Source organism: Hippopotamus amphibius, chromosome 1, assembly GCF_030028045.1.
Source record: "Hippopotamus amphibius kiboko isolate mHipAmp2 chromosome 1, mHipAmp2.hap2, whole genome shotgun sequence".
NCBI lineage: Eukaryota > Metazoa > Chordata > Mammalia > Artiodactyla > Hippopotamidae > Hippopotamus > Hippopotamus amphibius.
In genome coordinates this window covers 101,377,405-101,390,033 of record NC_080186.1, presented here as the reverse complement: position 1 = coordinate 101,390,033, position 12,629 = coordinate 101,377,405, and the positions used below count along the sequence as shown (strand labels likewise).

At 47.5% G+C, this 12,629-nt stretch overlaps 1 protein-coding gene across 1 annotated transcript in view; it reads left to right on the top strand.

Moving 5' to 3' along the window:
* The window catches only part of CASQ2 (calsequestrin 2), a 65,890-nt gene extending 53,926 nt beyond the window's left edge, over window positions 1-11,964 (top strand). The window contains exons 9-11 of the mRNA XM_057719777.1: window positions 8,104-8,204; window positions 10,652-10,726; window positions 11,755-11,964. Of these exons, the coding sequence (XP_057575760.1) occupies window positions 8,104-8,204; window positions 10,652-10,726; window positions 11,755-11,964 (386 nt within the window). The remainder of the gene's footprint in view (window positions 1-8,103; window positions 8,205-10,651; window positions 10,727-11,754) is intronic.
* The last annotated feature ends 665 nt before the right edge of the window (window positions 11,965-12,629 follow it).

Below are 12,629 nucleotides of genomic sequence, written 5' to 3'. Positions count from 1 at the left end.
GGCGTGCAGGCGCCTGGCCTGTTCAGGGCTGGGAAATGGAAAGGCTTTCCCGTGAAAGTCCCTGAGTCTCTGACTAGTCATTCATTACTCGCAGGTCACTGATGTGTAACCGGCGCAGAGGGGCCTGGCTGCAGGACTAGGAATTTCATTCCTACCCGGACAGTCCTTCCTCATATACCTTGCTTTTGTTAACAGGCTACACGTGGCCCATTGCGCCAACCAGACCCCTCACCAAAGAAAGCAGGTCATACATCCGGAAAATAATACCGCTCTCCTTAAAGAGCTCACAGCCTGGAGGAACTGTGCTGTGAGCTTTATGGAGGTGGTCCTGTTTGGTCCTGAAAGCCACCCTGTGATATATGCATAATAATTATCCTCCCAGTGTCAGATGAGAAGAGTGATTCTTAAGGGTTAAATGACTTGCTCAAATCACTTGCTGTATCCAAGCCAAGATTCAAATTCTAGCAGGCTTTCTTGACCTCTGAATTCATTACGGTTCTGATGAAGAAGACTGATGACGATGACTTATTGTATGCTTAGGTGACATAACAACCCATGTGGGAGGTGCTGCTTTTATCCCCACTTTACAACTGATGAAGCTGAGACCCAGTGCAGTTGACCTGCTGGGAAGCAGTGGAGCTGGAATTAAGCGCTGTCTGCCTCCCCAGCCACACCCTGAACCACAAGGCCCTGCCTTGTGTCTGCCCGCCCTTCGGAGTTACTACCTCTGAGGACCTCTGAGTGATCATTTAGCCTGCCCTCCTTCCTCTCTGCTGTCCTTTACCACCCCCTGCACCTCCACCGTTTGAAAGACCCAGAGAAGTTCAGTGTCGCGCTTGAGATCACACAGTTAGAGGCACAGTGGACCCAGGGGCTTAGATTTCTTGGTGGCTCCTCTGGTCACTGTCCACCTGACTGCACTACCTCTCCCAGGCCGCCCCAGCCAGCTGTAGGCTCTGGGCATGGGGAATGCAATGCAGCTGCAAGGAATGGGGGCGGAGGGAGCCCGGAGAGCAAAAGAAAGAAGAGAGAGTGAGGAGAGCCAAGCCACCTGGAAGCTTGAGCGCCCAATCAGTGAAGAAAAGTCAAACTTCCTCTCCACTGATGTTTGCAAATTTGGAATCTACCATATTTCAGCAGCAGCAGCTGCCGCAATAACAAAGGTCTATCCAAGTGACCCGGATCGCCCAAGGACTCTCCCAGCCGTTCTGACATCTCTAGCTGAGAGCTTGTGTTCAGGGATTGCAGACAGTGTCTGCTCTCTGGCCCTGAGCGTGATCACTCCGTCTCTTCTGCGGTGAGCTCTCATCCCCACTGCCCCTGCAGGCAGGCCTCGCTGGGAAGCACATTTCCGGCTCTCTGGTCTTGCCTGGTGCCCTGTGGTGCTGCCCGGCTTCCTCTTCCACAGCCTCCTCTCAGCCCCTGTGCTCAGAATGCCGCCGGAGCTACTGTTTGACAGGTTTGAAAATGAACGCGTTTCCCCTGCCGCCCCCGGATGTGTCTGCATGAGGCTGACATCTTCTTTAGAACCTCAATGAAAGGTTCACAAAGCGTCATTTCTACGTGAGCGCATGCTGGACGGGTATCCTCCAAGGGCACCCACAATATTAGCACTAACAAGGTGGAAATGCACGGCCGGGCTGCTGTCTGTGTGTGTGGAACACAACCTGTGAGGGGCCGCGAGTGAAAGTCTCCGAGCCCTTGTTCCAGCCGAGTTTCAATGGCCTCGGGTTCCTGTAAAATGTTGACACCCGTTGCCTCAAATAGGAACACTAACTGCTTAATTGAGCTTCCAAATTTTAAATTTGATAAATCAGAGTTCTTGCTAAATGTTAAACGTAGTTCCAAGCACGTCAATATCAGCACATTTAATCTTCACAGCAGCCCTATGGTTGCACGCAGTAGGTGCTGTCATTATCCTCTTCCCAGGTGTACAGATAAGGAAATAGAGGTGTGGAGAAGTTAAGCAGCATCCCCAGGTCACGTGACTAATCAGTGGTAGAACTGGGATTCCAGCCCAGGTGGTCCAGCCCCAAGCTCAGGCTCTATAACCACCACCTATGCTCTTCTACATTGCAAAGCTCTACCATTTGACTTTTCCACCAATTCTGAGAACTAGGAGACAGCAGAGAAGGAGGGCTGTGGTAAGGTGTGGCAGGGTGTCCTGATGTCTCAGGTGCCATCTCGGGGCCGTGGGGACATTATTCTAAGCGGATGTCTCTAACAGGTGACTGGTGACTCACCTTGTCAGGGAGGTGCTCTCAACCTTGTCCTCCCAAGGCTCCCAAGAGACCCAAGTTCAGATGCCATGCTGCTGCTTTCTTTCTGAGATTCCCACACTTCCTGAGTGGCCCCTTCTGCAAGGAGACCTCTCAGGGGACTGCCCTCCACACCTTTGTGTCCCAGCACCTGGCCCTGGGTCTAACACACGTGAGCCCTCAGAATATACCTGCCCAGTGACGAAATGAATCCTTCCCTTAATGAAGGATGAACATAGTGAAAAACGCTTGAAAAATTAAATGTTGATGGAGCAGGAAAGAAAGAAGACAAAATCTCTGCAGTTTCTTCTGCAAGTGACACACGTGATAACAGCTGTATCATTATTATCAACGAGCCCCCAAAGTAACGGGGGAGACGGAAGCCCCAAAGAAGTTAAGTGACCTGTGCAGGGCCTTCAAACTCCAGACACAACCTCCAGGCCGTGTGCTGCCTTCCTGTCTGCGCCACCTGCTACAGAAGCAACAGCCACGGGACCAGGCCAAACAGCCCAGCTTCCCAAGAGTAGGCCTGTCTCCAAGAGCGAGACCCCAAGTCCCATAGCTGCACATGGTGTGGCCGCAGGGAGGGTCTTCAGTGCCTTTATGGGATGAGCACCGCCAGCCCCTGAGGATGGGTCCAGAGGATGGTGGGAGGGCCGAATGGGCAGCGCTCTGAGAGTCTGGGACTATTACTGCAGGGCTATTGCTTTGTCTGAGACGCGCGGGTCTCTGCCAGACAGGCCCTGGCTCCTGACATGGCTGCGACCGGCCTGGAACGGGTCCTCCAGGGCTTATGCAGTCTCATTCCCGCTGGGCCCTCCCTGCCTGGGAAGGAGGAGGGCATAATCACCGGCTTCCCCCCCCACAAGGATGTGATTCCCAGAGGCCTCTCACTTGCCGCTTGCCGCTCACTGTGGGAAACCTGTCCCAACCTGAGCCCTTGGGCCTGGGTCGTGGGATCTCAGGGTCCAGGCCCATGTGGCAGGGAAGGAATCACAGCTCTCACAGCACTGGGCCCCTCTTCTTTATTTAGGGCCATCTCTGAGATTCCAGGCGCACTCAGGGAGATCGCGGAGTGAGCCAACCAAACAGGCTGTGGCTGGGGAGGGCGTGACTCAGCTGCGGGTTAAAAGGAGGAGAAGGGACCCATGATTACTCGGGGCAGGGCAGAGGGCAGAGGCCGGCCCACCAGTCCCCAGCTCCCTATGTTTCTTCCGTTGCCCCTGCTCTTGCCTCCCTGACGTTGAAGCTTTCACACCGGCCGCTCAGATCTCCAGCACAAACTTGGGCAAGATGCAGCAGTTTTGGAGACCACTGAGGAAAGGTGGATTGTGGAAACAGCTCTTGATGTGCAGACCAACGACCCGAATGAATTAGCATCCTGGCTCTGTCACTTGCTGGCGTGTTATGCTGGGCAGGTCAGGTACTCTCCCTGTGTCTCAACTTCATCCTCTTTAAAAATGGAGATAATAACATCTTCCTAACCTCCATCAGGACTAGTTGTGAGGATTAAATGCAAAAGTACTTAATAGCCGGTAGCCAATAAATGCTCAAGAAATACTCATAAAATCAAAGTTGGGTGACATGATTGCAGACTTCCTGCACTTAAAGAACAGTGTCCTGTGTGCATAAAGGAAGAAGTTGGGAGATGAACTTCTTGAAAAAAGAGATTTCAGTTGGATGCAAGAAAATGACTCGGCTGTCTGGGTTATCGACTCTGTAGTGGACCTTTAGGGAGGTCAGAGGGTCTCAGCCCAGGAAACATTCAGGAGAGAAGACAGACAGATGTCCTGGGTGGGGCTCTACACCTGTCTGGATATGTGGGATGTTTGGGAGTCCCTTCTGGCTTTGAGAATGACTGTGTCTCTAACTAATGACAACAGAGAATAGTCCTCTAATTTCAGTGGTGAAATAACTGCTAACCTACAAATCTCAAAATAATATTTCCTCTTTTTTCTTAGCCTACCTTTTAAAAAAAATTATGGGCTATTCCTTTTGAGAGATACATGGCTACAATCTTAAAAGGCCTCTGAGCTGGGTACATCACTGATAAAGGAAACAGTCATTCATTTCAAACTCATTCATTCATATAATTGCAACTGTGAACTATTCTTCTGCCTAACATTGAATTACAAAAGTGAAATGTGGCTTCCTACGCCTGCCTGCCTGGTCAAAATGGGAGTGTCCACAGTGGATGTGTCCCTTTTCCAGGTCACCTGTTTTACAAAGAAATAGTAACTGTCCCTAAGAGGAAACTGAATTTCTAACCTAAAATGTTAGCGATTGAATCCATGTGAGGCCAGTGTGGCTACCTTAACTCCACTTTCCCAGATGAATGAGAATGCATTCCAACAGGTCTGTATTCAAGGCTGGGGAATAATGGGGGGAAAGGTATACAGCTTGTGAGCCTTGGATTAGGAATATCCAAATTAGCTTAATGACTTTAAAACAAAGTAACTAAACATTGCTTTAACCATGTTCTGAGGCAAAGTTCTCATAGTCATACAGGCTGGCACAGCCACCCCTGCAGGATTCAGTCACTGAATCAGTAACTGGGCCAGAAGGAATGACTCCATGACACACCATCTCCTGGTGTAACTGCCTGGGAGCATGTCTTCTCTGCTGCACGAGGCCGAGACTGTATCTAACCCATCCCTTGTGCCCAGATCATTGTACTAAAGACATGCGTTGAATGAACAGATGAATGGCCAGATTCCTTGTATTCAGGCAGAATATCAGAGCATTTCAGAATAATAATGGCTAAATGTTATGATGTGCCAGCCACCATCAAAGTGCCATAGAAACACTAAGTCATTTAACTAATAGCCATTCTACAAACTACATACTACTATTATCATCCCCATGTTACAGATGAGAAACCAAGACATTAGATAACTTGCCCTCAGTCACACTTTAAATGGCAGACCCAGGATTTGGACCGCTTGCCCCAGGTGTCCATGTGTTTAAGCATCACGCTGGTCTGCCTCCCTGAAGAACAGGTTCTGTTCCCTTGCAAATAGTCAGGGATGCAGAAGGATTCTGCCCGTTATGGAATCCATCATCCTGAACACCAAAAAGCTGCCCTTGACTCTGGGTGAAACTTCCTCACCTTTAATGTCAACTCATTTATTAGTTTATCCTGGGTGTGTTTTTTGAGCTTGGCCTTGCTTCTCCACAGACACACAGAACATCCTTCTCACAACAACTTTTTGTATTCTTAAAAACAGGCATTAAGCCACAATTTTGACTTCTCTTGTTTATGTAAAAACTCCAATCCATTTGATTTTTCTTGCAGGACCCTGTTTTTGCTCCTTCAGTCTTTCTCTTTTTATCTCCAAACCTGCTCTAAAGCATGGAAATGATCCCTGTGTTGCTATTTATAAGTCCCGTTTTGTGGGGTTTTCCATCAGAAAATAACAGTGCCGTCTTGTGTGTTCGGCTTCTGTTCAGATCTTCTCCCTCTATAACACTGTGCCTAGACAGTTCCTGCCTTCCCTTTGTGTGAGTTAGTCTTTTGCACTCCAAGTTTACCTTCTACCTGAATTCGGGTCTGTGTTGACTTTCATCCTCTTTGTGAATTTCTGATTTGTCACATGTGATTCTCATCTTCCAGAGTGCTGGCAATGGCACCTTATTTATTGCCATCCGTCTCTTCTAGGCTGCTAAAAGCAGTCACTGAAGCTGTTGAGGAGAAATCCCCCGCAAACCCACAGATAACCCAGGTGGCACCTTAGTCCCTGTCCTGAGACACAGCGACACACTCAGAGAAGGAAGATCCACAGTGTCCGGGTAGCAGCAGCCAATGGCACTCCGGAGGGACTTGACCTTCTCAGCCACACCGACAGGCAGCGGGAGGAATACCCCTACCTGCACCCCCATCTCTACCCCAGCCCCCACAGTGATAGATAATGAACTCTAAAGCACAAAGCCCCATCCGTCTCGTGTCTGTCAAACAATCAAACTTGTCATATAATTCAGAACATAGATGGACAAATCACCCAGGCCACTGCTGGGTGGGACTGCAGGCCGTAAAGACCCTCTTCTCTGCTAGAGGTAGCTCTGCCTTCCAGGTAACAAGGCCTGAGGGGGCCCAGTCTGAATCTTCAGTGGGATTTAGCCACACTTAAGGAGACTACACCCACTCAAAGCAGAGCTGCTAAGAATAGTGTGCACTTTGCCCAGAATGTATTAGATATGAGGAAGTGCAGAGAGAAACCTTTCCCAAGAGGCCCCAGGTAGCCAAACAAAGGCTAGGGTGCCTGGAGAGAGGAGAGGCATGTTCAACAGAGGCTGCAGAGAGGGGCTCAAATTGACTGGGGCCCCCAGCAAAAGAAGGAAACTTTTACAAAGAAAGAATAGTTGCAGTACTGAATTCCTAAGCAGTGGGTGAGTTAGTTGCTTATACAGAAGGTAAATTTCGGGCTACAAATTCATCTATGCAAGAGATAAAACTTTATTGTCCAGAACTGAACCTAAATTTGACCACTGGGTGGTGGACACGGGATCTGACAATTAATGGTCTCCTCTCGCCCACCCACTATCCCTAGGGATTCAGTGTCTTGCTGGTTCCCAGGTGTGATGGGTGAAGTGTGCATCTGGTCAGCGTTGGCATCACCACCTCTCCACGCTGCCATCTGCAGAGAAGTCTGTCATTCTGTCTGGACTCTAGCTTTATTCCAAGGTCACCACTGGTCCCCTTCATCCCAACCACTGGACTTCTTCAGATCCGCCCCCCCCCCACTAGCCTTGTCCGTGTTCCTCAAAACCACAGAAAACCCGGTGGGGTCTCCTTACAGTCTTCTCTGCCCTAGTGCTCCTGCAGCAGAGGGTTTGCCAAGAGAACCTGAGGTCTTTCCATTTTCATGAGTTTTATTCTAAAGCAAAGTATGAATCCCCTATACTCTGGGATTCCCTGAGACCGTGGAGTTTCTGTACATGGACACATGGGCTTGCTTTCATGCACACGCACGTGTACACACAAACACATACACAGAGTGCAGAGCTTATTCTCAGGGACTTGCCGGAATCTAAACTCTTTGTTTCTAATGGGGAGCGGAGCCGGGATGCTGAGGGTTTATGCTATGCTTTCTCTTACTAAACAGTCTTCCAAAATTTTTGTTTATGATATAATGTTTATCTTTCTCAGTTCTTCAAGATTTAGGCTTTCTGCATTCTTGAAGCTATGAGCTTGTCTCATGAGGCTTGTCTCTGCTTTTCTTATGAATCATCCCTCCCCTGGGGCCAATGAAAGCTTCAAATTGAAGAAGGGGATGGCAGAGAGTACAGGGAAATGAGGAGTGAGGGAGGGAACCCCATTTACTGTCTCAAAGCTTTGAAACCAACTGTCAATCAGAAGCCCATTGAGTTTGAAGGTTATAGGAACTCCAGTTTGTAGAAAACTAAGGATCCAGGCTAAACGTTCTTGGTCCATAGAGTGAATGTCATGGAGGACTCTGAGGGATAGTGTCAATAACTTATCAGTTTTAAGAGGTGGCACAGGGTACTGGGGACCAGACAGGAGTCTCTTTGTTCTGGGGTTGCACTTTCTGACCCTAGGCTGGTCAATTTTCACATACAATTTAGCAAATGGAACTTAGCTTTGAGTTACAACCAGACACTTCCCTGTGAAACTTTTAATTTCTTTATTTGAAATGTTTATTGTTTCCTTTGAATAAGCTGCTTTGTGGCTGGAGTTCTCATCTGACTCATTTTATAGAAGAATCCTATAATTGAGGGTATGCACCGAAAGGCCTAAGAAACCCTCGTGGAAAAACGGCACTCTGCTCTCCACGTTAGAAGCCATGTATGCACAGGGCTTACTCAACCTTCTTGACTCCTGCTTCAGATGGCTACGAGTTCCTGGAGATCCTGAAGCAGGTTGCCCGGGACAACACGGACAACCCTGACCTGAGCATCGTGTGGATTGACCCTGATGACTTTCCTCTGGTGAGTGGCTCAGACTGGGGCCCTGTCCTTGGCCGCCTTCACAGCCCATGTTTGTGTTTAGCGGGAGACCTGGGTGCCCAAAGGAGGATGTGAAATAGGAGGGGCACTTGCAGAACCCCAGCAGCTGCCTCCACCCAGTGTGGGAGATCTTAGCCCCTGGGGCAGCACTGAACTTAGGGCCTGATGCCTATACTGACATGGTTAGACGCACTGTTCTCACTCCCTGGAGCCCAGAAGTCCTTCTGCAGGGCCCGCTCAAGTGTATTGGGTGAAGTGCTTCTGCCAGCAGCTCCATAGCTGCCCCTCACCCTACCACCAGCCCTTGCTATAACCGCTTTCATTTTCTGGGGAGGGGGCATCACTCTGAGGCAACCTGAGTTATTAAGTAATACATGTTCAGAGATGAACATTTTGCATAGAGTTAAGAACAGCCTCTGCTGGGAGTTCCCTGGTGGTCCAGTGGTTAGGGCTCCGAGCGTGCACTGGCATGGGTTCGATCCCTGGTCAGGGAACTAGGATCCCACAAGCCATGCATAGCCGAAAGAAAGAAAGAGAGAAAGAAAGAAAGAAAGGGGGGGGGGAGAGAGAGAGAAAGAAAGAAAGAAAGAAAGAAAGAAAGAAAGAAAGAAAGAAAGAAAGAAAGAAAGAAAGAAAGAAAGAGAAAGAAAGGGAGGAAGGGAGGAAGGGAGGAAGGGAGAAAGAAGAAAGAAAGAAAGAAGGAAAGAAAGAAAGAAAGAAAGAAAGAAAGAAAGAAAAAGAAAGAAAGAAAGAAAGAAAGAACGAAAGAACGAAAGAAAGAAAGAAAGAAAAAAAGAAAGGAAAAGAAAAAGGAAGGAAGAAAGAAAACAACCTTAGGGAGGGCAGAGACCCTACCTGTCTTGTTCAGCGTGTTCTCCCAGGTCCTTAAAGCCCAAACTCCTGCTGGGTCAGTGATCAATGGCCAGAAAGCCTTGATTATGCTTTGTTTTAAAGAGAATAAACAGAATTCGTACAATACATGAGCCCAGTGGTAAGGATAATGATTGTGGCTAACATGTCAATACTATACGCCTAGAATGATGGTAAATTCTTTTTTTTTTTTAATTTTATTTATTTATTTATTATTTTTTGGGGGGTACACCAAGTTCAATCATCTGTTTTTATACACATATCCCCATATTCCCTCCCTTCCTTGACTCCCCCCCCCTCGAGTCCCCCCCCACTGATGGTAAATTCTTTACGTGCATCATTTCATCCAATCCTCTCAACAACCCTATGAAGTACAGGCTATTATAATCCCTATCTTACAGGTGAAAAGAATGACAGCTGGAGAGGCTAAAGCTATAAGTGGTAGATACATCTTCCAACCTAAGTCTATGTGATGCCAGAGCTTGGTCTATTAGTCAATAGACTTCAGGTTGAGCTAACTGCTGATACTCAGTACAAGTTTAGTTATCATTAGGATATAAATGATAATTCTATCATCTTCCAAGAATTATCATTCATTGCATAGGTCACAACTGATCAAACTATGATTTAACAGACAAAAAATGAGGGGTTTTAGTGATCTCAAGGCTCCTAGAAACCAATCCTAAATAACGGATGAGTGAATCAAAAGCATAGAATTCCATGTCACCTGAGGCCAATGTCATAATTCTGGGTAACCATGACAAAGTCACGGCCTTATAAGACTATATATTATAGCTTTTTTGGTTTAGCTGCTGCCTTGTTGTGTTTCTCGTTGACCTGGACTATTTTGTTATGCAAGGTTGCAGATGGTCTGCATTTCTCCTGACCTGTTCTATATGTTTGCCTTGTTTTTGCAAACGGGACTATTCTGATTTCCAAATTCCTGACTAACCCCAGTCCCCATCAGACCATGTATTTGTTTAGGAGACTTTCTACCGCTGAATATCTCCATTTTCTTAGCCCCATGGGCCCTTACTCTTTTAGTCCTTCCCCAGTCAGAGATGAGCCCACATGGAACCCAAGTCTGGCTGAATAAAGAAGCCCTCTTCTTAGCTGTGTGCCCATTCACAGCACACCATTGCTTTCCCAGCCATCTCACGAGCAGCGTGGCGCAAGCTAAGGGATTTTTAAGTGAGACTTTGAAAGAGAGTTGGAGGGAGATGGCTCTTTCACCACACATAAACTATAAAAGAGCCACAAGGAATTTGGGAATCAGCTTTGGACCATCTCTGTAATATTCTTCCTTACAGCTGTAGAAGCTTTTATATTACATGCTTTCATAGTTTGTGTTATGACGTCTTTTTTTTTATGTTTATTTCAAGTGCTGAGCTCTGGGGCCAAGTCTTCAATTTCCTCAATGCCCACAGCTGTTTTGGAGACCTTTAATCAATGGTGACCTAATTACTATGATGGGATGGCAGGTGGGTCCAGCCACAAAAAGTGGCTTTAACAGGGAATGCCTTCTGCCTGCTGTCTAATTATATTTTTTGTTGCTACAGCTTGTTGCCTATTGGGAAAAGACTTTCAAGATTGACCTATACAAGCCACAGATTGGGGTGGTGAATGTGACAGATGTGAGTATACCTCATGTAGGCTGGCTAAGATACCCTCAGCCTGCCCTGGTTTCTGCCATGCAGCCCAGACTGTATAGGAGTCCAGCCCCTCATGAAATGAGCAGGACTTGGCCTTGGCCTTGCCAAGGCTCGGGAGACTTGCCAGTGTGGCCCAGTCTTAGTCGGAGTCAGTCCCAGCGTATGGTTCCATGGTTCTCTTCCATGGGCACGTTTCCTTGCTTATGTGGCCAGCCCAGCATCATTCAGTGACTAGTTACAACTTCCCGCACAACTAAACTCTCCTGTATTTTCTTCCAAAGCAGAACAACAAGGTCTCTTTACACCAGGGAACCCACACCGGGAGTTGTCATCATTCAATGGGTGATGGGGCAGCTGTGGCCCAGAAGCCCATGGAGACAATCGTCACCATGTCTCTGTGTGTGTGTGTGTGTGTGTGTGTGTGTGTGTATTCATGAATATATGGATATAATATACAGGATATAGGAATATAGGATATATATGAAATTTCCGGTAGAATAGCCATGAAACTACCACCAGTGGGACTAGGGGTGGGGTCAGGGCAGCCAGAAATACTTTTGCTTTTCACCTTATATCCTACTGTTCTGTTTTAAAATGTTTTAACTTAAGCAGAATTTTAAATTCTTATTCTTATTATCAATTTAAAAAGTAGTTCACAAAATACATAAGTGTAGGATTTCCCAGGTGACTGAACATCTACCCACAGGGTAAAAGGACATTGCTAACTGGCTATATATACATACGATTTATCTATATATACATAAATATATATAAAGTGGAGTACACATTTCTTTTATATTGTATAAACAGGATACTACACACGCCATTCTGCAACTAAGCGTTTCCACTAAACAGTGTGCACACGTTCCTGGTACGTGTAAGTGACCTGGGGTCCACTCAGCACAGCTGCTTGGAACCCTCTGGCCTGGCTGATCCTTCCTACACTGACTGACTGACTGACTGACAGACGGACTCACTCACTCACTCACTCACTCTGTCCCTGGCTGCAGGCTGACAGTGTCTGGATGGAGATTCCAGACGACGATGACCTGCCCACGGCTGAGGAGCTGGAAGACTGGATCGAGGATGTGCTTTCTGGGAAGATAAACACGGAGGATGATGACAACGGAGATGGAGAGGATGACGAGGACGAGGACGAGGAGGACAGTGACAATTCTGATGAAGAGGGTGACGATGACAGCGATGACGAGGATGAATAGCCCCCAGCTCCAGAGGATTTCCATGAAAACAAACCCACAGCTACCCACCACCATGCAGGCAGCACAAGGTAGCAGCAAGCAGCCCCGGCCCGCATCCAGCCAGCAACTCTCCCCTTTCCAACATCTCTTTTCCCGCTTCCTTCTCATCAGGGGATGTGCAGCTCAGCAAATGCCTTTCTCAGTCCAGCAATCCCACTCAGCAAGGACAGAGGGGAATTATTCCCATGTTGACTGCCTTGATGGTCACGAAAAGGCTCTCGTCCTTTGCCAGATCATCAGTGGCCATGGCAGTGCCCGAATCTGGCAGTCTGGGGAGAGTAACCCCCTCGCACCTCGACTCACCTTTACTTGTTGTCTTTGACTGTAACAGTTTCAGAATCAACAGCTTGCATGGTGTGACCTTGTAACCAGAGCCCAGGGAAAACACACAGTCCATTTAGCCCCTGTGCCTAGAACATCAATTAGGATCCCTCCTCAAGCCGAGAGGATCCCTCTTAGGGAAGGCTCAGGCTTAGAAACAAGTTTATAAATCCTCTTTTCTTGGTTCTATTAAACTTATTATTTTAAGTGTGGGTCAGACCGTTATGAACTCAGATCCAAACCTTTGGATGGCTGTTGAGAGGTTGACAAACATGTGTACTGATGTCATCACCATTTCTAGCATA